Here is a 27,500-nt window from a genome sequence, read left to right on the forward strand (position 1 = left end):
TCCATCCATCTTTCAATGTCTCTTTCTCTATTTGTGTAATATATATGTGTGTGCTACGCCATGTATTGTTTCATAAAAATGGTGGCAAAGCATTTCACACAATTATTCATTTTCTACTAACTACCCGTGGTAGTGGTGCTGCGTTAGCATTGTCGCCTCACAGCAAGACATTGTCCCATTCGATTCTTAGTTAGAACGTCTCCTGTGTGGAGGTATACGTGAATGAGCGTGCCTTCATTGAAGATTGTGTGTCAGGGCTGGTAACCCGGCATGTAAAAATCCACTACCAAACATTAGCGGACCGGAGTTCCGCTGTGGCAACCCCTAACCGGGATAAGCCGAAAGACACAACATTAATTTTCTGCTAACTAGGGTCATACAATCGTTGAATGCAAAGTTAGTGCAAAGTCATTCACCAGTGAATTAGACACATATGGCCAGTGCTAGTGCAGAAAGAGAAGCAACCACTGAGCGATCTGCATCCAATCAGGAGATCATTATGCTCACAGGCATGGTCATGTGATCTCTGCTCCCTACCAGTGCAGAATCAAAGCTCTAGTGAACCTGTTGTGTTTCTCAAATATGAACAAGTTAATGAAATATGTTTCAGGAAAAAAACTGTAAACTGTTCAACTACAGGGCACTGATTTCCTAGGCTATGCTGTATAAGGTTTGTGAATTATCAGTAGGCTTTGCCATCTTCACTGTTAATGAGATTACAAGCTCAAGTTGATCTCTACAGAAATATTGATGTTTTGCATTAGGCCCAGAGCACAGCACATATCGCTATGAATAAAGCGTTTAACCCAATGCCATACTAACAACACTGACTGGCAAAAGATTGCTTTCCCTAAACTAAGCCCTGCTCTGCAACACTGAGTTAATAACTGTCCAACATATAATTTTACCCACTTACAGACATATCATTTTGCCTGATAAATAATTCATGTTGTTCTTGACTTGAACTTGTAAATATTAAATATGAGGACAGCAGTTAGGAAGTCCTACCTAAAGTACTCAACCAATAAGAATTAAATGCATAGTAGGATTCACTCTTCCATGCAATTGGATGAAATGCTTACTGGCTTTTAAGAATTTACTTTCAACACACAGTTATTTACCACTTTTCTACAAATGACAACTTAGTGCAAAACTACTGATACAGCTGGATCACTTGATTAGTTGTAGTTACATCAATATATTCATTTTTCTGAGGCTGATATTCTACAGAACTCATCAGAATGTTATGTCCTGTATTTGTGCACCTGGCAGATCCTCTAATTTGCCAAAAAATACACCCAAATATATTTTAATGCATGTTTTCTGTACATATATATATATATATATATATATATATATATATATATATATATATATATAATCTACATACGTGAACCTGCATCTCTACTCATTACAAACACAGCTGTCTTAGAATACTCATTAGATGCACAAACAATAGACTGCAACCTTTTTAGTTGGTACTCAGACTAGCAAACATTTGCATAATAACTTGTAAGGGTGGTCCAGCTGTTTCCATGAATAAAGTAAAGGGAACTTGAAATCAAACTAGCACCATATGTACTATGTTTCATCATTAAAATCAGAAGTGCACTGCAATTGAATAGAAAAGATCGTCCTTAAATGGCCGGCAAAATGACAACTTAAATCTTCTATTTCATTAAGCATATTCACTTATACCTGAAATCCTAATATTCTGTGGCACTGTGCTTCAATGTTACTTGAAAAACTGCTTTTTAAACTCTGCAAACATTTCATAAAAAATGTTGTGCCCAAAGTCAATGTAGTCTTTCAAATAACAGCTATTTACTTTTGATCTGGGTCTGGGACTAATTCCACGTGGAATTAGAAGCCATGACTCTCCTTCACAAAAGTGCCTTAAATTAACAGAATGATGTGACCTGGTTGCTAGATGAGTGAACATAGATTCAAGGGAAAAAAAACAATAAATCATAGTCTCAGAATCATTTAGATGACTAAGGATAAGTCTTAACCATTTGTTAGTGGAAGAGATACCCACTACAACCTCAACTAAATATAACTAAGTTCAGCATATTAGTCGCTCAGTGTAAGACTTTCACTGGGAATTGCTTTTCATTGCCCACATAGCTAAGGAAACAGTTTGAATAATCCAACACCATCAAATCTCATAGCAGACTATCATAGTGATCCTATGCAAAAGAGCAAGAAAGAACTCATTTACAGATCTACATTTCTCATTTTTGTTTTAAAGATGCTTTGTAGTGCAGTGATCCATGCTAAGGATGGTTCACAACACATATGGTAAGGAATTAGACACTAGTCTGGTTATAACTGCATTGTTAAACATGGACTGTGTCAAGTGCACAACTACATACACTCATATTATAAGATGTCTGAATTTCTGTACTCCTGGTGAGTTAATAATTTTGCTTTCGGTTTAAAGTTTTACTTAATTTCTGGTAAATACTTTTACATTTTGGGAGTTTGTATTTACTGTGCTGCTTTCTGCTATACTGTTCTCAGGGTCTTGCATATCTGGCACATACCGCATCAGTGATCACACCCTAATCTTATCAAAGCAGCAAAAGGACAACTTACCTTCTACTTTTCATATCTAAATTGCAGAAGGAGACTGGCTGCTTACTGTTTCATCATAAAGCTGCACCTCAGAAAATCCAAATCCCATCGAGCTACGCTCTCGAGAGACTTGAACCTCAGTACTGAAATAAATAGGACATGCTGGAGGGACAGATTCATAACCCAGAGGCTCCCTTCACTCTGGAATAAAATCCCAGTCCAGGTTAGGCAGAGTCCCTCATTGACTCTCTTCAAGAGGAATCTTGATGAGTGGATGGGGGATCGTAGGTTTACCCCAGGTATCACTTCTGTGTCACTGTTAGACAGAGGCACAGTATACTAACCTCGAAAAAGGGCATAGCAAAATTAATTTAAAATGGGTGGTGAAAGCCAAACACATTCTGGCTAGGCTTATAAATGCCCTAGGGCAGATAGCCTAGTATTAACCTATGAACCTATGAACATGAAAGAAGGAAGAGAGTGCATGCACAGCACTGACATGTTAGAATATAAAATCATACTCTGCTACATGCACTGGGCCTTGATGTTTGACATCAGGAGCTGGAGGAGAAGAAAGAGGTGAGCTTTACACCTTTCCCTCTTTTGTTTGCATCTTTGTGACCTCAGTATAAGTACATTTAGAGACTGGGGGGGGGGTAAATGAAGCTTGCTTCATTGCAAAAAAGTTTATTGATAAGTGTTTGGAGATCTGTGTACTGCTGATTGTTTTGGATGTGATTATGTGAAAGATGAGATGTTTTAGTTTTGATTATTGGTGTCACAGTATTTAAGCTTAATGGAAACACTCACCATCCAACCTAATACAATATTCATGGGTGACTTTAATTATCCCACTATGAACTGGGAATCATGTATGACACCAAACATACAGGCACAAAGATTCCTGGATTTTGCAAACACAAACTCCCTGTACCAGACTGTCAATACATCAACTAGGGGTACAAACATACAAGATCTGGTCCTCACTAATATGGGGGAGTGTTATGCATTCCCCTAGTGTAATGTCTTCTCTGGTAAGGTCAGACCACAAAACGGTCTCCTACAAAGTAAAAATAAAACCTGGAACCTCAGCTAGCCCTGGAACATTTGGGAATACTCTAAGGCTAACTTCCTACTAATAAGTGATAACCTGGCAAAATGTCAAGCTCCTATAAAGCCTGAGAACACTGCAGCCTACACAAAACTGTTCATGAAAACCCTACACAAGCATTAATAGCTGCATAGAGGCAGCTGTATCCACCAAGAAGACGTACAGAACTAATCAAAAAACAAGCCACCCTGCTGGAAATCACATCATAAATAGGCTTTATAACAGAAGGAAAATTAGGATGTGCAGTACCCAGCAAGACCAATGGACTGTCATCAAACTAAGCAAACAACTCAGAGGACAAATAAGGTCTACCAAAGCCAAATTTGAAGTAATTTTGGCCTCCTAGGCCAAGAGCAAACACAATGCATTGTTTAGCTATGTCCACAACAATTGTGTGCAGATCTCATTATAAATACAGCCAGCTATACTGAGCCAGAAGACATAGCAAACTTACTGTCCAACAAATTCAGCTCTAACTTTACCCATCTCTTCCTTAAATCTTCCCTCAGGAAATACCATCAAATATAACTCCCCCTGCTATCACTAGGAACAGGTCCTTAATGCTTTCTCTCTATGGCCAAGAACACTGCATCAATGGACATAGACAGTATCCCAGGATGCCCTCTAAATAGCATGAAACATGACCTATCGGGCCCTCTGAAAATGCTACTTAACTGCAGCCTACATACAGGCTTTGTGCCTCATGAATGGAGACAGCAACAGTCATCCCTCTGCACAACGATGGGTCATCTACAGACCCTGGAAACTACAGACCCATAAATCTCACTAGTCTCATATGAAAAGCCATGGAAAGAATTATCATGGAAATAATCAGAAAGGGCATAGAAAACCTCTAAATACTGGATCCAACCCAATTTGGTTTCGTCAAGGGCAGGTCATCCCTACTCATCCTGGTGGACTTCTTTGAGAAGGTCACCAAAGCAATGGATGAGGCCAGAATGGTTCACACTGCCTACTTTGACCGGCCCAAGGCATTTGACACAAAACCCCACTCGGCATTGTTGACAAACTTTAGAGGTTAAGTACAAACCCTTATATCACCCAGTGGATAGTCAGCTGGTTCACAGACAGGATCAAGGAAGTTACAAATGGGGAGTCCACCTCTACAAAGAGGCCAGGCACAAGCAGAGTCCCTCAGAGATCAGTCCTGGGACTGCTCCTTGTTGGCATTTACTTCTCAGAAGTCAAGGTCAATGTCAATGGCCTCTGGTTGACTAAATTTGCAGATGATTGCAAATTAGGAGCTGTCACTGAATCACCCACTGACACAAATGTTCTCCAGGAAGGGCTGACACAGACCAACTACTGGTATCAGAGCCATGGACTAAAACTAAATACCAAGAAATGTATAACACTATCATTTGGGAAGTCATCCACTCCTGGAAACTAACATATTGACAAAACGCCCCTAAGAGTTGACCCAGTAGTCAGGGACTTGGGGGACACACATAGAGAGCAATCTAACCTTTGACTATCATGCGTCTACAGTAGTGAGGAAATCCTTCTATGTCGTTCAACTTATAAACAAAGGTATGGCATCTAGGTTCAAGGAAGTAATTATTCCACTGTATTCTGCATTCATCTGATGTATCATTGAGTACAATGCCCCCTTTAGTATGTACCTAACCAGGCATATCCAACAATTGGAACATCCACAGAGGCTCCTCACTAAAAGAATACAGGGTGTGTATAACATGGCCTATGCAGACCTCAGGGCCATATTCCTGTATTACGTCTCCTACAGGGTGTTAAGGGGAGATCTATACGTGGCATACAAGGCATTGTCAGGCCCCACTCTGATGGACCTCCTACATTTCCACAAAACAAACAGCACCAGAATTACCCTTGCCTGTGATATAAATAGGATCTACTGGACAGACAGGTATGTATACCAGACACTACCCCTTCTCTGGAACAGGCTCCCTATCCATGCAAAGCAGAGTTCTTCCCTAACGCAATTCAAGTGAAACTTGGACAATTGGAGGGGGAACAGGAAATTCATACCTGCCTGTGTTACCTGTGATTATGGTTCCTTAAACATTCCATAATGTTGAATTTTTGTGACAGCTTTGACAGCTGAAGCTCCCTACAATTCTTATCCCAGTGTATGTAACTAAGAATATGATTTACTGTGCCCAGTACAGGTCAGATACCAGTAGGTTCAAGGGACCTGTTGTTGAGTAGGAGAGAATACAATGGATGAGAGGAAGTAGAGACACAAAAGATAAAAGGTCTTATTTTAATAACTGTTTACCTGGCAAACTATATGAGACATGTGGATATGTATTTCTAGATAAGGCATAGAAGGAAAGAGAATAACATAGACAAGTAACAACAACAATATTGTGTAAATATTTTTAGTACAATAGAACAAAATTCAGATAAGGCAAAACAAAGCAGATGAATGAACATGATGCAAAAAGTTCACATTGATCAAGTATAACTGAAATAAGTGAAATAATTAACAATCTAAAATAAGGACAGACTCAAGTAGTATTCATAATTCAGTTGAATGCAGTAAAAAAATAAATTATTAAAATAAGTGGTTGGTTTAAATACACAGAATTCACTGCATGGGAGTAAAAATGCCCCACAAGATGGACACAGTCATGCAGAGGATAATGTACTTTCTTGGAGGTAATAATCTGAGAAAGAATAAAATATGTGGCAACAATAAGAAAATGGAGCCGGCGCCTCAGAAAAGAAGTTCCTTTCTTGGGGAGACATGCATACGAACGTGAAGGCCAGGTATGTTTTAGGCTATGGAAAATCAGTGACCTGAGAGAATTGCTGGTAACAATAGCAACTAATCTGCTGTAGGTGTTTTCAAAGAAAATGAAATAAAGTGAGGCAAAGCTATAGCTCGTGTAACAAATTACATAAGAATTAATGAATGTCAGTATGAGCTGTCTGGTACAGAACATGACAGGAAAACATTTCTGACCCAGCTCGCACACTTTGTCAAAAGTAATAAAATAAGTAAATATCTGAAAAATAATGGTGCCTTTGACTAGAGCTTTCTCAGTGTCCATAGTGCAGCTACTTGATGCTGAACATGTAAAATTAAAATGCTGTGCTTTTGTATTTCAGGTGTAAGATAGAGAGACACATAAAAATGGGAAGATAGAAAAAAATTCTACTGGAAAAGATCCATTTGACAAAGGCTTATTTATGCTACTACATCTATAATCTGGAATGGTTGTGTGTGTGTGTGTGTGTGTGTGTGTGTGTGTGTGTGTGTGTGTGTGTGTGTGTGTGTGTGTGTGTGTGTAGACTAAGTTGTAATGAAAATCACATTTTATATTTGTAAAACTGACTGGAAAAAATATTTCTTTCAATGTACAGCAGTGAGTACATCACTACTATATGGAACACAATTAGTTACAGCATGAATCCCTTCTTTTATTTGCTGTTGTATTTATTCAATGTTTAGTTATATGCTTTGCTTTACATCGCCATACATTTCCTTTTGAACATTGCATGTATCAGAATGTCTCACTGAGTGGCTCAGTGGGCCTCAGATTAATAGTGCTGCCTCAGAGCCCTTGGATCTCCAGTTTGTTCCTGGTTGCAGTGCCTTCTGTGTGGAGTATGCATGTTTTGATTTTGTCCACATGGATTTTTACTGGCTTCTTTGATATTCTCCTAAAACCCAAAGGTGTATAGGAAGTTGAACTGATGAACCTCCAAACTGCCCGTGTGTGTGTGTGTGTGTGTGTGTGTGTGTGTGTGTGCGTGCGTGTGTGTGTGTGTGTGTGTGTGTGTGTGTGTGTGTGTGTATGTACAGATGCACGATACATGTTATGAACAAGTGTGATTAAACTGGTATGGACTGGCTTCCCATTCAGGATTATTTCTCTACCATTTAACCACTGACTGTAAAGATCTTAAATCAGATAAAATGGGACATATTATTTTTTGGTGATTGATAGTTAATGTTATGTTTCATCAACAGGGCCACATCAGTGAAAACTACCTTTTCATCTTGAACTGGTGTGAACTTGCAGGTTATTACATTTAGTTTGTGAAGTACAAGATGCAATGTTTCATGCTTGGATGGTTCAGAAGGCTTGGTCTCGATGTTATCTCAGGTAGCATATTTTATTATTTTTGCTTTGCAATTTTGTGTCCCACTGACCAGAAAGGGCCCATTGAAATCAGACATAGCCTTGATTTTTCTGTTCTTGACTTGAAAAGCATGACTTATGAATAAAATGCATTACAAATATGGAACAAGATGCAGTCTAAGAAAATACAAGAATGAATTTAGTTAATTTCAATTTATCCAAGTTTCTCTAAGTTACTCTCTAAATGCAAAAGAAAATAAAGAAAAAAAAACAAACATTTGTCATTGGGGGGGGGGGCTCTACACAATAGGTGTTTTTATAAATTCTTACTGTAGTTATCCCTGAAGTAAGACATTTACATGATTATCTGTTAATTATGCTGCATTAAGAGTTATGGAATAGTACACACATAGTTGTATTGTCTAGAAAAAATATAATATAGCACAGAAAGATGCAGAGCTTCAGAGATCTGAAGCATTTTTAATTTCCTGACTTGTAAAGTTAAAAAAAACCCTCATATTACATGTTGGAATGATAGATACTTAGTTAAATCTACAGGTATAATACATTCTAATAATTGTATCTATAGGATCATATCATTTGTGCTGGCCTGCCAACACCTACAGTGTGCCAAATATATCAGTCTGTTGATAGCACCACTCAAGGTACAAACACTGGAAACATTATAAAATGTTTCCCATTATTGATAGGTAAAGAACTCCAGCAGTCATTTATCTATTGTTTTAAGAAATATTTGCTTCAATGTAAATTTGATCCATCTGCTTCTTGAATTCAGCTGTCTGATTGAATCATTTTGACAAGGATGTAGTCCAGACAAGAAAAAATCAAGTAACCAGTAAAATGTTTGAAAAAAGTATTTTGCATGATCTTTGTATATCTCCATTTACGAAGATCAGATGGAAATAAGATTACATAGCTACTGGTTTGCTTCTTCAGAAAGAGACTGGCCTTCTTAAGTGCAGCTACCTGAAGAAAGAAAATAAAAAAAAAAGAAAATTTTTTTTTAAATTCTCAGAAAAAAAATCAGGTCACCGTTCAAACTGAATAGTAAACTTGAAGGTATGTTACCTCCTTGAGACACGTTCATTGCCTCGCTCACGGATGCCACTGTTGTGTGAACGGCATGTATGACAACACTGTGACTTAACATGTGGGTTATCGCAGCTTGCTAAAAATTTCAGGGTCTGGCAAAAACTGAATGTGAGCCTGTCCTGACCACAAGCAGTATCTGCAAAATAGAAAAAAAAAAGAATTCAATTGTCAAACACATCATTTTCTAACCATTTTGCTTCAAGACAACAAATAACATGTTTTTAATTTTACATTTACTTCCTTACTCAGATCTCACCATCAGTCCTACTAATTCAACATTCCTTTGTAAGTGAGAGCTGCAGTAACTAGTATACTACAAGAATGCCCCTACTTTTCTTCTGAGGCTGGGACGTAGCCCAAAACATAGGCCTAATTACCCATTAGGAATAGTCACACTGAATTTTAGTCTGAGGATTTATGGTGCAGGTGGATTGCTTCTGCTGCCAACATGACTAACCAGGGTATCCTCTCTCCATGCTCAAGCTTTGGGATCAAATGAATAGAAATCATCTCATAGTACTAGCATGTGCCACATACCACCCACTCTTTGCTCTACTTGGCATGGCGATGCATCTGTCATATTACCATCCCACCTTGTAAAAAGGGAGTTATCCTCCTGTTATTTAAACCTTGTCTGATCTACTTTGTTGTCAATACAACATATCTTCCTCAGTTGGGCCACCAGTATTTTAGTTCTTTGATGGAAGAGATAGGAATATGATATTCAAAAATTGTATCCCACCTTTACTGTCCACATTATGCTTTTCTTTTTACCTCTGTTTGGTTGCCTGCAGCTGCCCATCAGCTTCCACCAGTTCTTTTCCTCATACACCAGATTTTCCAGACCCATGTTAGCCTCCCTTGAACAATACCACCTCCCACATCAGCAGCCAGTGAGGAACCGAGGACCTTGGTTCAACATCATACTACTGCCAGGGAGTATATTTTTTTTACTTATCCAACACCGTGCACAGTACATCCCTTAGAATGTGGTGTGCAGTGGGTATCAGCACTGATCTGGACATCATTTTCACATGGGGTTGACTTCTGAAGGATGCCCTACCCACACTCAGTAGCATCGTCACAGCTGTTTCCTCTGTCTCCACCGGGGAATTTGGCCATGTTTGTCATGCCTCATGTACATGGCCTTCCCTCCTTCTCTGAAGCTGGACATGCCTATCTTTCCTTGCCAGCTCTTCAGATGTCCAAGCCACTAACTGAACCCTGATCACCTGGACTGTGGCTCTGTACACCTCCCACATGAATGCAATGTAACTCTGAGTGGGTCAGTCTGTTTTGTTATACTTCAGTACTCACATGCATGCATGACAAAAGTGTTTATGTGGTCTACTGTGTAGATAAATTTTGGTATTTATCATACTTCTGGCATAACCAGACATTTATTATCACTGTTTGTGCATCACGACTTTTACTAAAATTCCCTAGCCATACCCATTCTACACTGCTAGCTAAAAAAACTAAAAGTAAAACACCTACAAAAACTAAAAGTAAAACACATACTGTACACAAAACAGAAAGACTTGCAGACATATCAAAATACCTAGCCCACATAAAATACCCCAAACCCCAATCTACATTTACAAAAAAAAAAAAATAAAATAAAGCCAAAAATAAGCAAATAAAGCAGAGACCATACTTCTTTACTTCAGTATAAAAAGTTTATTTCACATACTCCACACACAAAATCCACATAAACAGCCCACCAAATCAAAAGACATGGCCCAGCTAAATAACCAAGCAGAAATGGAACTTTTGATGTTTAAAGAAAAATATAATTAGTAACATAAAACAATTACTAGAGCTAATCAGTTGTAAATCAGCATTACTAGCAAAATGAATCAGACATTTTTCTAAATTAACAAAGACTCAAACCACAAAAACATAACTAAGGAATAAAATTAACATATTATATTATCACCCTCATTACACTAGAAAAATACATCATAAGCATTAAACATGATTAAAAAATGCACTACACTCATAAAAAACTAATGAAAACAACCTGGTGCTCCGTGAAACATATGGTCAACACAATTGCTACATGGGAAACAGTAATTCAGATTGAAAAAGTCATAGAGAAAATAGATTAATGAAGTATATGGAACACCAGTTTGTTTAACAAATGAAATATATAGCACTGCAGACTGTAAATTAGTGAAAAGGGCCTCCCGCAAGTGCTTAGCTGCTAGTAGCTTACAACACACACTTGCTCACTGCCACTTGCTCTAACTGGCAAATGACCTAACACCCAGTAGCCTGTGATCCTACTGAATTACCTAGCCTTCCTGCCAACCAATGTTACTGAACTGCATTGCCATACAACAAACCTAACTCTAACCCTGAAACTCCTTACTGGTTACTAACTGTAACCTAACCCTTAAGTCTCTGATCATTCTGTAATACTAAAATTCCACTCCCCCATCCCTAAACCTAACCTAAAATCCCTGATTGCTCCTTAATCCTAAAATTCCACTCCCACATCCTAACCCTGAACTCCCTTTCCACTCCCTAAACCTACAATTAATTTCCCACTCACTAAAGCTAAAGTCAACAATCACTCTAAACTCTCCTCTTGGGCCTTGAACCTAAGGCTCCCCTCTCGAACCCTAGAACCCCCTCTTAATAGCTGCTTGAAACCCTATTCTGCACTACACTACAGCCCCCCTCCCACCCCCCCCAGCTGCTGCACTAACTCTGCATGAGCTACTCAGTTACCATGTTCAGTTAAGATGCAGCAGTTTCCGTCTCTCCCCATGACTGCTATGCCTTGCCCAAACATGCACTTACATTTGAGCATAAGCAGTCAGCTGTGTGAGCTACAAGATGCCTGAGTCCCTGGCTGCAAAATAGTGTTATTCAATCACCTGGGACTTGCGTGCTTGATGTAGACCCTTAATGAAAATAAATGTTTCAGTGCACCCTCACCCCCATGTGGGAAACTGCATCCTCCCATTTAATGCTGCTATTTATCTATTTAGTCATACATACATACATACTTTGTTAACTGGGAGAGGGTGATTGGGTCTATTAAAAGGCCTTTTTTCAGCAGAGCTTCAAAATGAGACACATGTAGCATTGCACATATTTATAGATTAAAACAGCTGCATATAAACTATGTATACATTTACAATGAAGACAGCATAAACAGTTTACTACACAGAAAACCAGTAAGATTCATTTGACAACAATCTTATGCATAGCGGCAGAAATAAGAGTGACTAGGTATATGCAATACTGTAAAAACAGAGAAATACACACTGAAGTGATTCATCATTAGATTAATGTAGAGTAGCGTTGATATAGTACCAGTTTATCAGTTTAATGGGCTAGTATCTTAAAATTAACTATCACAGGAAAAATAGAAATATTAGTATTTCAGAGGTGAAATGATAGAAGAAGAAGACAGACCCCCGGATTCAGCAAGCAGCCATGCAGGAATAAGTTATTCCTGCACGGCAGGGACCGTTCCTGTTCAGCATGGCAGCACACCATGCATATGCATGAAGGCGTGCTGCTGTGTTCTAAAATGGGCACAGTTCCATGTATGAGCACAGGGGGTGTGTCTGAGAGCAGACCTCTCACAATGCATACGCCCCTGCACTCCAGAATTGCCTTTCGTCAATTTAAAATTAGCGAGAACGGTTGGAACACTCCCAACCTGTCAGGATAAGAAATCTGGTCAAAGCCGTAAGGGACAATTGTCCATACCAAGGGAAAAGTTGATAGAATAACACACTTAGCATAAGCACATAGCGCACACCTCCCAACCCATCAGGAAGGTGGACAAAGCCAAAAGGGACAATTGTCCCACAAAGCAGAAAGTGGATAGAATAACAGGTTCAGCATTAGTGGGGCTATTCTGAAGGGTACAAATAAAAAAACACAACAAATATATATTTTTTAAACATGCAATAAAGTTTTAGTGTAGTTGCGTGGGTGTGCCCATTGCTTATCTACACTTAGTCCAGGTTAAACAGCACAAGAAGGCAGCCATTCTCCGTTCGATCCCCACTGTTACCAATTTGCATTTTACATGTGAAAGCAGTACATAAACATTTTTTGTTTTATAATTAGCTACTAAATAACATATATTTGTTAACCAGAGTACTGTAGTAGGTCCAGATGTGAGGGGTCAGTTTAATAGAGTTGTGAAATCCCCATATAAACACAAGTGCCCCCTACCGTATAGTCACACATGAATAAATGTAATGAAAGCACATTGGGGGATGTCAGGGACAGTAAACAAATTTATAATATGTAATGAATGATGAACCAATCCCATACAGCAGATAGTCTATAAAATAAAAAAATAAGCAATGCTAAGCATTGCACAGCTCTGCTTACCAGGTGTATGCACTGTGTAAATATGACTGCTAAGCAATCAGTAGCTCAGCTAAGTGGATTTGCCCAGTGGTAAACAGCGCTGAACCTGTCCCTTTAAGCACTGCCAACCTTAGCTAAGCAGGTTTGCACATAGCTTAGGTTAGCTCAGCATATTCAAAACCATCCAATCAGAGCAAAGAGTGGGAAATTGGCCATATTTAAACCCCACAGGCAGGAATACAGCTCATAACTGGTTGCAGCTTTCCATGTAGGCAGTATGGCAGGTGTTGGTGAGGGCATGTGCTTCTGGGCGCAGCGCTGGGGCATACAAGAGTCCAAGCTCATGGTAGGACTCCTGGTAAATAACCATGATGAGAGACTGCTGCAGGGCCAGTACCAGGGCTCCCAATATAAAGCAGAAGCCTGGGACTGTCTTGCCTGTGATCTCACCAATGCCTCTGGTATTCCTCGGACTGGTGAACAGTTCCAGCACCACTATGCTGACTTAAAATGGAGGAAGAGGGAGCTCTTGGATGAGTGGGTCCAAGAAGCAAGGCAGAGGGGTGATGTCCCAGCAGTGTGTAAGTAGTCATACCATTACTGTTTACTAAAGTCCAGCATGTGTATGTGATGGATAGGTATGCCTAAATATGTCTCTATTTCCTTTACAGCTGCAGCTGAGTGGGCTGTAAGTCAGGAAGCCCATGCCAGTAGGCTGCAAAGGCTGTGTCACGAGGCTGGTGAGTAACAGTCCTGCTTGTAGTAGTCATACCAAATAAATATAAAGTAGTAGAAAGTCATCTGGCAGTATAAAAACTGTTGTATGGGTTGTACTGAATAAACCAGACAATATGACAGTAATAGCCCCATATAGGTGATATTTCAGTAAAACCGTAACTGCTTGGGAAGAAAGTTCTAAATCCCCGACTAGTTGTGTTTACTCTGGTACTGTATGGCATTTAGTGTTGCAGTCTCTGAATGGTAATGTTGTGTTAACCACTGTTACCCACACTGTGCTACATAAAAATATGTCTAGGAATGTCTGTATTAGACTACTGTAAGTACAAGGTCTGATTGTACAACCAAGAGAGATTTGGACAGAAAACACTGAAGGAACAGACAGCAGATTCTAAATAGCTCACTCTGATGAAACTCAGATTATTGTATTTTTAGCACACACAGCCATGGTTCGAATACTGGGAGTAGTGGTAAGCTGTATGCATAATCATACCTCTCAACTGTACAGATTTTTGCAGAATGCCCAGATAATTGGCTCATATTTTTGGCCTGTTCCTCTGTCTCCCTAGCAAATAACTGGGATGATCTCAGAACTGTAGTCACTAAATAATGACATACATTTGATTTTCAGACCCCAAATCCTTTGGAAAATATATATTAAAACTAATCCTGTTACTCTAGCAACTCTCCAAGTTTATAAGAGCAATATTCAAAAGATGTCCTTATTTGCACCCCCATGTTGTCAAGCTTTGTCCAGAGTGCGTGCATTAAGAGACTGAGAGGTATGTGCATAATATTAACTAGGAATCTGGGAATATGTGTAGAAGCAGTCAGGTAGTGTTAACAAACATTCCCCCCACAGGTCTTTCAGATAAGAAAACTGTAACTGCCTGGCCATAAAGTTTTAAATCTTGGACTGGTAGTGTTTACTCTGGTATTGTATGACATGTAGCATTCACCAACATCTGATATCAGAATACTACTGTTGTATCAACCACTGTTTCTCACACTGTGCTACATAAACATATGTCTAGGAATGTCTGTATAAGACTATTATAATTACTAGGTCAGATTGTACAACCAAGAGAGACTTTGAAAAAAAACACTGAAGGAACAGACTCTAGCTCACTCTGATGAAACAGAAATTGTTGTATTTTTAGCAGACACAACCATGGTTCGAATCCTGGGAGTGGTAGTAAGCTGTATGCATACCATACCTCTCAACTGTACAGATTTTTAAAAGAATGTCCAGATATTTGGCTCATATTTTTGGCCTGTTCCTCTTTTTTCCTGGCAAATCAGTGGGATGATCTCAGGATTGTAGTCACCAAATAATGACAGACATTTGAGTGGCAGACTTCAAATCCTTCAGAAAATGTGTATTACAACAAGTCCTGTTACTCTAGCAGCTGTCTAAAAGTTTATAAGTGCAATATTCAAAATATGTCAATATTTGTACCCCCAAGTTGTCAAGCTTTGTCCAGATGTTGTGCATTAAGAGATTAAGAGGTATGTGCATAAGTACAACTAGTAATCTGGGAATATGTGTAGAAACAGTCAGGTAGTGTTAACAAACATTCCCTCCACAGGTCTACCAGGTAAGAGAAGTAGAATTTAGCTATAAGACAGTTGACGTATACACTGTGTACAAACATACCACTGCCCACACCAATGCCATAGGGTATTGTAATAATTAGAGCAATGATCATTAAAGTTGTGAGTACTGCAAGGCTATATAAGTTGCTAATTGGCACCTCTCTCTCCCCCACACCATATCTGCAACAATAATCTAAACACATAAATCAATGGTTATGTTTACACCAAACCTACTGTTAGGACATAATTCCAATTGTTCAACAAATATTGAAGTGTTTCTATTAATGTTCCATGTTGAAATACTATCATTGGTGGCCTGTTGCTATCAATGTAACCTGCATGCTGTTGTAATGGCCACTGTGGTTCCATATATGCATGTGTTCTGTTTGCTATGCAACTGTTCCAAATCTGGTGTTTTGGGTTAATGGGAATATCTATACATGCTGTTCTAACTAATCCTGGATTGCGCTGACTATTACTAACCCACATATGTTCTAAAACTGCAACACCATAGCATGTTTGGGAAGGCCGGTCCCAGCGGACCCACCTCTCCCACCTCATCTGGCCATGGCACCATGCCACAGCACATCTGGGACCCACTCTGGGACCTCCTCATCCACTAGTCCTGCACCACCTTCGGGTGGAACTGCCTCAGGGGATGGGGCTCGTCAAGTGCGGACAGGATACTGTCACCCAAAGTCAGGTCCGGGGACTGGTGCGTAGTGTCCTCTGAAGGGAATTTGGAGATCAGCTACACTAGCTTGAGGGCCATGTGGTGCAATTAGAGGGTCAGCTTGCCCCTCCTGCTCAGACCCCAGCCCAGCCACCTTTGGGGCTGTGAAGGCACTGTGGTGACTGCCCATGGGTGAGGACCTCAGTCCCACTATTTCCATTTGGGGGCTCATGGGTTTCCGATTTCCAACCACCCCTCCCAGTCCAAGGTGTTTACCCCCCACATGTGTCATATACCACCCCTGTATGCTGTCTTGTCTGTCTTCCTACCCAACCTACCTCCTTCCCCAACATCCCACTCTCACCATAAAAAAAAGGCAATCTGTTCCCCCAAAAAAATTGCCCCATACATAGCTATCAATTTCACATACATGTCCACTGGACACATGTAATCTGGTCTATTTGGCTTCACAACACATTATTGTTGTCCTCACCCCTCTATCAGGGGTTTGGGTGTCCAAATATAACTCCAAATTCAGTATACATGCACAACTGTTGCTGTAGAAGAAATGGACAGCTATGGACCTTTCCTACACCTGTCCTGCACATCCCTAGCTACCTTCTCTATTCTCTTTCCCTCTTTGTGCCACCTTTTTCATCATATTCCTATCACCCCTTTTTTCTTTTCTTTTAAAGAAACTAGCATGGGGGTAAGTGGGACTAAGCATTTTAAGCAGTAGCAAGTGGGATTAAGCCTGTTTGTGTGGTGGTAAGCAATGCCTACCTAGATTAAGCACTTTTCAGGCTGTCTGTAAGCATATTTAACTGAAGTTAGCATTGCTTACTGCCATGCAAACCCACTTACAACTGCTTAAAAGTACCTTAATCACTCTGTATCCAACAGCCCTTGTTTTGCCCAGCAACAAAATAATCAGCCCTTGCAAGTCTCAAACCTAGGACCCTGCACATCACAGCCACAGCAAGTTATCACTAAGCCATTTGAGCTGAAGATATGTCTGATGTTTTCTCAAACATATCATGCAGCACAGTCATTCAACAGTAGGGAAAATGTATTTATATATGTATATGTTATGTATATAGTGCATTCGGACATCAGATTCACACTCTGAACCTCTCACTGCAAAACATCTGACCAAAGGCACTTTAAATGGAGGTGAAGGGGCCCAAAATAGGGATCTTGTGTAATTATTACCATTATCTCTTCCTCCACAGCTGAACTGTTATGCCTTGCAACAAAATAACCACAACAGCCACAACAAGTTACCAGTAAGCCATCTCAGCCACAAGATGCTGGGATGATGTCTCTAACATATCATGCAGAACAGTCAGTCTACCATAGGGAATGTACAATGAGGAAGCACTAAACATTCTAATGATACAACATTCTAATGATACATAAACACACACACATCACACACACACACACACACACACACACACACACATATATATATATATATATATATATATATATATATATATATATATATATGTACATACTAATACTAATAAATACTTATATATATATATATAAAAAAGAGTATATATAGAGGGTGCACAGCATATCAAACAGCCATTATTCGTACAGTTGTCACCATTTCAAATAGCCAGTGTCTGATTCTTTCCTACAAATGAGAATTATCCCATGAAACATATACCCACACACAATGCAAAGGACACGACACCACACACAGTTTGCATACATATAAATGTTTTTGTGTACTATTTCAGTTGTTTATGCCATGTCTTATAGCATTTAGGTGTTTGAAATACATAACTGATTAATGCAACTCTCAAAGAAAACATATGATACATTAATCTGCAAAACATAACATACTTTGTTTTCTAGGCTAAAGCCTTCAAGTAGTACAACAGTGAAAAACACACTTGCCTTAAAGATAAGAATCGATCAACACTTAATTACAGATGTAGTTCAACAGCCTCCAAATACACTCTGTACTCAACCCCTAGGGGGGAAAAGTATTAGTTGTCACAAAGTAAATGTATCTGTTACATAACAATGCTTAACTTAAAATGCCACTATCACACTGACAAACAGAACTGTGTATAAGACAATAAGCTCTAGCCCACCACTGTTCCCATATGAAAATGTACAGCCATATACCTTAATGTTTCTTACTACTGATATCCCTCACATGTTGTAACAGCCTAGGTTAAAAACATTTATTACCCCTCCCCCATAAAATGTCTTACAAGGGCATATAACAGCGTTCTCTAAACACTGACCTCCAGACTGTACAGGGTCACACATGTTTTGTCCAGCTATAGCCCTCATACATATGGACCGTACCCCACAACTTGTGTGGGAGTCCATGACATCACTGGAATGATAGCAGGAATGTCAGCACTGAATAATGATAGACCATTAACTATCAACCACTTACTGCATGATATCTGGATAAAGCCTGGTACATAGGTGGAAGGCAGAGGCTGAAACACAAGGCCGCATCTGAAATAATGCTGTTATACACTGTGAAAGTTGCTGGTGTTACAGGATTGGTTGCAACATACCCTTATTCAGGAATATGAAGTCAGAAACACAAATGGATGTTGACATGTACTGATAGCAATCAACAGAGAGAATGCCGCTGATATGTCAGGGACAAGACCTGTGTGGGTAATAGACAAAACATAACAGCCAATCCTCTGGCCATCATGTGGATAGGCCCACAGTTGAGAGCTATGCAGACAGACTACATTCCATGCAAAACTAGCATGTACATACAAACCATGTAAAGTTAGCAGTATTCAATTCATATAACAGCAGTACTCACACACTATCCCTAGGTCTGGAACCTTATACAAACATGTAGTTGGCCTGTGTCCACAAGTCCTGTTGTAGGAGGTATAGCTACCTGCTGTCTGTCACCACTGCCCACACACTGAAAGGATGTCTTCCATACAGGCAAGGTAAAGGGACAATGCCCACATGATGTAGTTATTTATACTAGTGGGTTGTTATGACATTGGCTACTGGAAGACCTACACAGCTGCCTGCAAGCAGTTAGCAAGTGGGGAACAGCAATTAGAGCAGAGGCCATCACCTGAACATGAGCATCACCAACAAAAGCCATGCTTTAACCTACTCAAACGAGCTCGATCCCAGTAGTGGAAAGAGAGAGAGAGACACACACACACACACACACACACACACACACACACACACACACACACACACACACACACACACACACACACCAAAAAAAAAAAAATAACATAAACAAAACCTCAAATTATGAAACAGGAAGACATCCTGTGTACAGAAGGAACCTGTAGATAAACCAGGTATGTGCAACATGTAAGCATGTAATTGAATGTAGCAATTGGTCTGTAAAATGGGATAGATGATTATGAAAGATGTATATGTACTATCAATACTTGCTGTAATGATGTCCTGCTGAACAAATGGCATGGACATAGCATCTGGCTCTGTCTGCAGTGGGCCATACCTGTCAACTGTGCAGATCTGCACAGAATGTCAAGATGTAGCCATCATAGTGTTTATTCTATTCCTCCAAACATCTATTTTACTCTGGCAAATAGTTGAAGGTGGAAGTAATGAAGTCATGACAGGCACGAGTTCAGGCCTTACCACCTTCAGCACAGTCATGGTAATGTGAAATGTATAATGCACAAACTTCATAGGTTTGTAATAGGCATATCTATGATCTGCCCCTATATATCCCCCTAATGTTAGGCTTTGTCCACATGTGATGCTCTAAGATGTGGATAGATTGGGTCACAGCTGAGGAGCCTGACACCCTGGGAAAGGACAGCTCACATATGGCAACCACTAGAGTGTTTGTCAACTAGTCATGCCTGTGCCACTGTTAGGCCAGTTAATGGGATGTTGCCCATATCCATATGTTACCTGTGAATATGAGTATTCTACATGTTTGTATTGTAAATCTAGGATACCTATATAGGGCATGAGCATAGTAAAGCACTGTTACAGATGTGTGTGTGTTAAACTGCATGTGATATATTGAATTAATAACATTCAACTGTACCGTGTTCTTCTTGGCAAAGTACACAGTTGTGACAGGTATCTGTAGTCACTTATACATATACTTGTGTTATGGCAGCTATATTGATACATTATCAAAATTATCTTCCCTGTGTTGTCACCCAGTAAGATGGACCAATGACCAGAAGTCCTGGTATAACAGGTTGAGACGTATGATTGAGCTGCAAGACTGTAAATACAGTGTGCCATAATGGCATAGAACACTAATGTGTACCAGGTATCCCCTGAGCATGTATATCTGTGCGTATGTTTAGCTTGAAGACACAGAAGTAATAACATGGGTCACAAGCAGTCCAGAAAATAGGATGTGCATGTTGCACATGTGTGTAATGTCACTGTCACTGCATACAACAAAATAAAATGTGTACTGCTACTGACTGTTGCATTGCCATGACACCGATATGGGTACCACAGCAGGCATGCTTATCATGCAGTAATCGCAAAAATGTGTTATGACCCACTATCCATGCCTATCATTAACAGCTATATCAGCACCCATATACACTGGATATCAAAGTGTACACACCCCTGTTGGAATGCCAGGTCTGTGTGCTAATGTATGACAATGGGACCACAGGAAGTCATGTCAAAATGTTTCTCGCCTCAAATGTGACCCATAACCTGTACAATTCTATTGAAAAAGAAACAAAGATGTTTCATGGAAGGTGAGCAACGACTGCCAAGTGAAGATGTGATATGACGTTAGAATACAAATAAAGACAAATGGATGCTGTAATCATCTCAGCAGGTGTTTACACAACATACCAGTGTAAGGGTGTGCACACACATTCAACTGACTTACTGTACTGAGTATTACCTCCCATATGCTGGAGGGACAGGTTCATAACCCAGAGACTGCCCATGCTATGGAATAGACATCTCATACATGTCAAACAGAGCACCTTACTGGCCCTCTTCAAGAGAAATCTTGATGAGTGGACGGGAAACAGAAAATTCACCACAGGTATCACTCCAGTGGCTTAACTCAACAGAGGCACTGGTAACTAAGGTCGGGTGGCACGATGCCAGGGTAATCTCATGGGCTAGGCTTGTAAAGGCTCCACGGCCATTAGCCTAGTACGCACCCATGAACCTATTAACATATATGTTTCCACAGGACAGGTTGTTATGTTCCCTATTGAACTGAGCAGGCTATAGAACACATCACAGGTGGGGACTGTGTTGACACGTGCTTTTGTGGGGTCATGTTCCAACTGCACAAGTACCATGCATTGTAACAGGGGTGTGTACACTTCATATCCAATGTGGCTATATGGAATCAGCAGTACCTTACCTGTACAACCATCCTGCACCAACGATAGAGTAATCCACCTTAGTGGACACTACTAAGACTCAAAGCACATAATAAGTTGCTATAGTGGCTGTACAGGGACACATAGGTGCAGACCACAACTTGGAAAAAAGTGCACCTCTATCTGAGCAAGCATGTAGATTCACTGGTGACCTTCTGTAAGGCTGACTTTGACTAGAAACTAGACATATGCTAACCACCAAGGGCAATTGCAACCATGTCTACACATATGTATGCAGTCTCAGAACCAGTAACACAAGTCAACCTGTCCTGGGGGTAAAGTACACCTCATGCAGACATGCTATGGATACAGGCAAACTGCATCAGACAGGATAGGCAGGAACAGTGGCACTCTGTCCACAACAGTAGTACAAGGGGATATGCACATCACCCGCACTCCTGCCCACATCAGTGGTGAGCATGGACATGATGCCGACTGATGGCAACAACAGCAAGTCTCCATGGGGCATGAGAACATCACAGTTTGCCTTCTACATGAATACAGGCATGTGCTCACAGTCCCATCACACACTACAGTTAAACACACTCATGCCATCATCCACACACCATCCACATGGAAGATGGCCACTGTCATCCCTCTACACAGAAGTGAATGGTGTGTAGTAGATTATGCCATTAAGTGTCCAACACTGGGGGTACTGGATAGGTCAGAGCCGGGACTGTAATGCAAGATGTACAAGCCATGATAGCTTACAGTGTTATGGTATAGTCTGGATTATTTGCAAGTAATACACACTGTTGATTTGCACGTGGACAACTGTATGAGGTCCTCTGACTTTTTTTCTTGTTTATGTCTTCCAGGTACAATGCTCTGGGAATGCCTGCCCACATACACACCCCTGGAAAATGATGCTATAATCCAGTTCCTCATAGTCCATCATGCCATCCTCTTTAGGCGCAGGGCCCAGGATCTGCAGGAGAGGACCACCCTGTGGAATGAGCTCATCCACAGGGTAAATGATGCCAGCCTGCACAACTGCAATTATGAGCAGATGCAGCATCACTGCACTGATCTGATCCACCATGCCCGTAAGTGTACCACTGCAGTTAGGAGGGACCAGCTAGCCACAGGTGAGGATCATGCAATCCAGCCCCCACTGACACATGCTGAGGAGATCCTCGCCAGCCATTGGTACCCGCCCGCCAGCCAAGCCAACAAGTTGAAGACAGCATTATGGAGGTGGGCGCCACCCACACAATGGAAGAGGAGCATGCAGTTAAGGCCCCAGGGCACATTAGTAGACCACTGTTGCTTATCCATTTTCATCTGTAAAGTAGCTACATGCATAAGTCAGATAAGATAGTCTGTTGCTGCAGTGTAGTAATGAAGAGATGTGCATAATCTGTAGTATTTTGGGTTTGTACTGTCGATGTGGTGAAATGCTGCTCCCACCCTGTACCAATGCCACAGGTGTGGCTACTGACATTACGTCTCTCACACAACTATTTAGGTCCCTCTGGTATACAACTGGGGCAGCAGCCTGTAGCTGGTGAGTATGGAGTTGTTTTGTTCAGGTTTGTCAATGAACCAGCCATGTTATGGCCATGCTATTTGCCATGCACACATTTAACATACCTATCCATAATGCATACTGTACATGTTCACTTATTGTTCCTGTTAACTGCACTGCATCACAGTGGTCACCATGATGGCATATCTGAAGGGTATGTAAGAGTCCTGCAGTATACCTAACAACCTGCCAGTGCAGGATGTGTGGACAGAGATGAACATAATGGTGGGACAAATGGCCTACAGTAGGGGCATGTCTGAAACATTACCCTTATACAGTGGCTACAACAGTGTATACACTATTAACTGTTCCTGATCTAAACATAAAATTACAATACCACATTCCACACCTTTTACAACCTGTAATGTGATCCTAACATGAGCAATGAATGTGCAATATGGAATCCTATGTTAGGGCAACAAATATGGGGAATACATACCTTATCAAACACTGTAAGCATATGTGTGCACAGACTCCAAATATATTGTGGAAGCAGCTTGTGAGGTACTGACAGCATTCACTCTTCTTGAGTACACACCTTCCATCAAGTACAGGGCCTCAATGTCACACCAAGCAATGGTCTGCTGTCCAAGAAATATGTCCATGACATTTGCCCACTCACCTGCAACACAGGCAGCCATGGCTTGCACACATCTTATAAACCATGAAATGGATTCCCATATCCAAAAGGTAGCACTCAGGAGTGGGAAAATTAGCCTAACCTTACCATTGCATATACTATGGCAAACAGTGCAGTATGAAGTATGGGGCAACATCAATGCAGAAAATAAACAGATGCCCATCTAAAACAGATGACAACACATGTTGCAAACTGGTCATGGAGGCTGCCCAGAAACATTTAGCAACACTGAGGGACTTGCAGGAATGTCTAGCAAGTACTGCTTGCGCAGTACCTTTGTCAACAATTGCCTGGAATCTGCATAAGCGTGGCCTATGGGTTAGGGTAATCAGACGAAAGAGATGTTCCACAGGAAACATCATCCAGGGCTCTCTACAGGTAGCATATGCATAGCATCAGGTTTCCCAAAGGCATGCGTTGCTATGTGTAATGGTGTCATAAGACCAAGGCTGAAACTTACAGACAGTATTCATAAAGAGACATATGGTGCACAAGCAACACCTCACTCTACCTCAGGGCCACCATCCCCATCTGTACCTTGCTGGTGCCAGTGTACACCTTTAGGTTTGCTGTTCATTAGCAGGAACTAGGCTGGTAGACATGGTGTTCAGAATTTGGAACATTGCATAATAACACTAATGTGTGGGCCATAATTGTCAAGCATCTGCAATAAGGCTGAGGATGGGGAGGGGTGTCATCCTGAAACACAACAGTGAACTGAAGCATACATCCAAAGCTCTCTAAGAATGGCTGTATCTGAACACAGTCAAGGTCAAGAATTGTGCCATACATAACCCTGACTCCATAGCAATAGTGTGACCTCCAAGGGCTGTGCACATGAGCTGACCTTGCAATTTGGCAGAGTTGAGGGACATTTGTAGGGCAGAATGACCAAATAATGGCAAGTGAAGATGGGCCTTGCTAGTATACCCCTTCCAGGAATAGTGACTGCTGTAGTTTACTTAACAGGTGCTGCAACAAACCATTGTGTTAAGGGTGTGCACACTTATGCAACCCACATATTGTATGCATCTCATTCAGCATGTGCACGACTAACACATTTGTTTGATACTGCATTGGACTGCACGGGTCATATGTCACATATCAGGTGTGGTGTAATGCTAACATATGCAGTATTGTGGCCCCATTGCATATCATGGAAGAGGCTGGCATGTCAACAAGGGTGTGTACACTCCTCATATCCACATTAAGCGTTGAAGGTTGTCAGTGTATTGGGATTTTGTTGCTCATATATGCACTGCTGATGATAAGATCTGCAAATCAGAGGTCAGGCATTAACTATAGACATCAGTCCTCATATCATCCCAGGTATGTGTCAGACAAACACACACAGCTGTGAGCAACAGAGCAAACATAACTACCACACATATACACATTCAGCAATGGTGTGTACACTCCTAAGATATGGTGTACAATACATGCCAGTGTGCTGTACAAGTGCACAGCAATACTGTGTACATGGTTGCAATGTGTTCCAGAGGAAGGGGCATCACCTACTAACACAAATAATGCATCACAGAGATGTATAATGTTGGTAAAAAGGATTGAGCATGGCTGCAGTACATGCTGTTGAGTGACATATGTCATGCATGTTGACTGATGGGTAATGAGAGGTCTATGTAATATCTTTGTGATACCCCACCTGTAAGTGTATAAGTGTGTGTGTGTGTGTGTGTGTGTGTGTGTGTGTGTGTGTGTGTGTGTGAGTGTGTGTAGAGGTAAACCATAATGTACAGGTCTTAAATTACATTTTTTGTTTGCCCCTCAAAGGTGGCGAGGTGGGTCGGGGTCCCTCCTGAAGGCAAACTGATGTTAGTGTCCATACAGACTCTGACAATGATGAAAGGCATGGTAAGGCACAGGCAGGGTTGTCAGGGGCTGAAGCTGTGCCATCAGTTGACATGCTACTTTGATCCACACCATCACCGCACACAGTCTCAATGCCCATACATACCCCATCACCAGTGGCCATACATGAGGGACAGTTGGTGGGTGGTGGCATGGGACAGGACAGTGTGGGGACTATGGCAAGTGTGTCTGTACACAGCAGCCATAGCCAGATGACCCAGAGAGGTACTACACAGGCAGATGTACAGGGGTGCCCATAGGAGGGCTGCTGGCAATCATGTACCTGGCAGAAGTGCCACAGCAGGTGTCACCAGACAAATGTTTTGGGCCATCATGGAGGCACAGGCACATATGGAATGTTACACCAGGCAGAGTCTGAAGCTCCAGAGGGCTACTCATGCTGCTGTACTTGACAACATCCGTGATCTTGCAAGTGCCCACCATTATTTTGCAGAGGTCCTGGATAGATGGTTGGGTGAGATGGTGGGAATCCTCGACTGTGTGGAATCTGTGCTAGAGCATGTGTTAGGAGTAGGGAAGTGGCCACCTGGACGTAGGTCAACAACACCAACAGTTGGAGATCTACATGGACGTGCAACAACTCGTGGCCGCTCCTGTAGTGGCAGTACCAGCACCAGCACTGCAGGGGGGTGCTGTCTACACCATAAAGCAGCAGGCCACATGCATGTGGTCCTGGCCAGTCCCAACAGGGATGTGGATCCAGTGGACAATTGTCATCATCAGGGAAGAGTAACACATCTGGGCTTCTGCCTGGTAGTGCCAATGAAACACCTGGCAGGCTCAGTTCCCATGTCCATGGCCAGAGACAGTGAACTGCACACCCTGCCATGTACGGTCTGCAGCTGTCCAACAAACCCCTGTATAGGGCAGCCACATGGCAGACATGTGTGCATACATACACACACACTTCATCAACACAGCTAGGGCACTTCCATACCTACACACACTACATCTTCACAGCCCATTTAATAAAGAACCCCCAACCCACACACATGATGTCAACCAAACGGCTCAGCCTAGGCCTCGGGCAAACCCACAACACGCCTTCTGCATATGATGATACCTGTGCGACATCCCTGTCATCCATACCATGGATGCAGGGACATGCTGATATGGTTCTGATGCACAGGGTGAATGTACTAAAGTTTAGAAATGTAATGCTGTTTAATGTGTTTTCAGCTGGAATAATTTATGCTTATATCTCAGGGTGTGTAGCTGTCTAGCCATGATGCATTATAGCTGTTATTAACACTGACTGACTGTGGTCTCCATAATGTATTCAGTTTGTATTGTAGGTGTCTATGTGTCAGCAGGATGTTGGTCTGCTGTCTTGTCCTACAAGGGGTGTAGCACTCTGGTGACACATTGACTGTGTCATATCCCGGGTATAGCTGAACACAGGTAACAGGTCTGTATAACAGTTACTGCATGTGCCACATGGCTGATAGGTCTGATGGGCATATACAGGTGAGTGCATGGTGGCTGATGTTAGCAGCTCTTCTACAGTGGACAACTGTAAGTGTACTGGGTGGTACACACCACATGTTTGTGTATAACACACACACACACACACACACACACACACACACACACACACACACACACACACACACACACACACACACACACACACACACACACACACAGAGGCTTTGGTGTTGCAATACACAGAGAATACTGTTCACATGGATGTACTTCATTTTGCAGTGAACTCATTTTGGCCTATGTAATTCCACCCAGACCAAATTGGCAAAACATCACACATTTGACAGACCTGGGTTTAGCAGTGCTAACTACCTTGCCAGTGAGTCCATTCTG

General features: G+C 41.3%; 1 protein-coding gene across 1 annotated transcript in view; it reads right to left on the reverse strand.

The window, feature by feature from the left end:
* Window positions 1-8,060: 8,060 nt before the first annotated feature.
* Window positions 8,061-27,500, reverse strand: part of LOC122806893 (A disintegrin and metalloproteinase with thrombospondin motifs 7-like) — a 2,879,604-nt gene continuing 2,860,164 nt past the window's right edge. Inside the window, exons 24-25 of the mRNA XM_044077696.1 lie at window positions 8,866-9,025; window positions 8,061-8,763 (exon numbers count right to left, since the gene is read on the reverse strand). Of these exons, the coding sequence (XP_043933631.1) occupies window positions 8,760-8,763; window positions 8,866-9,025 (164 nt within the window). The 3' untranslated portion in view covers window positions 8,061-8,759. The remainder of the gene's footprint in view (window positions 8,764-8,865; window positions 9,026-27,500) is intronic.

Source organism: Protopterus annectens, chromosome 7.part0, assembly GCF_019279795.1.
Source record: "Protopterus annectens isolate FY-2018-M chromosome 7.part0, PAN1.0, whole genome shotgun sequence".
Lineage (NCBI taxonomy): Eukaryota > Metazoa > Chordata > Ceratodontiformes > Protopteridae > Protopterus > Protopterus annectens.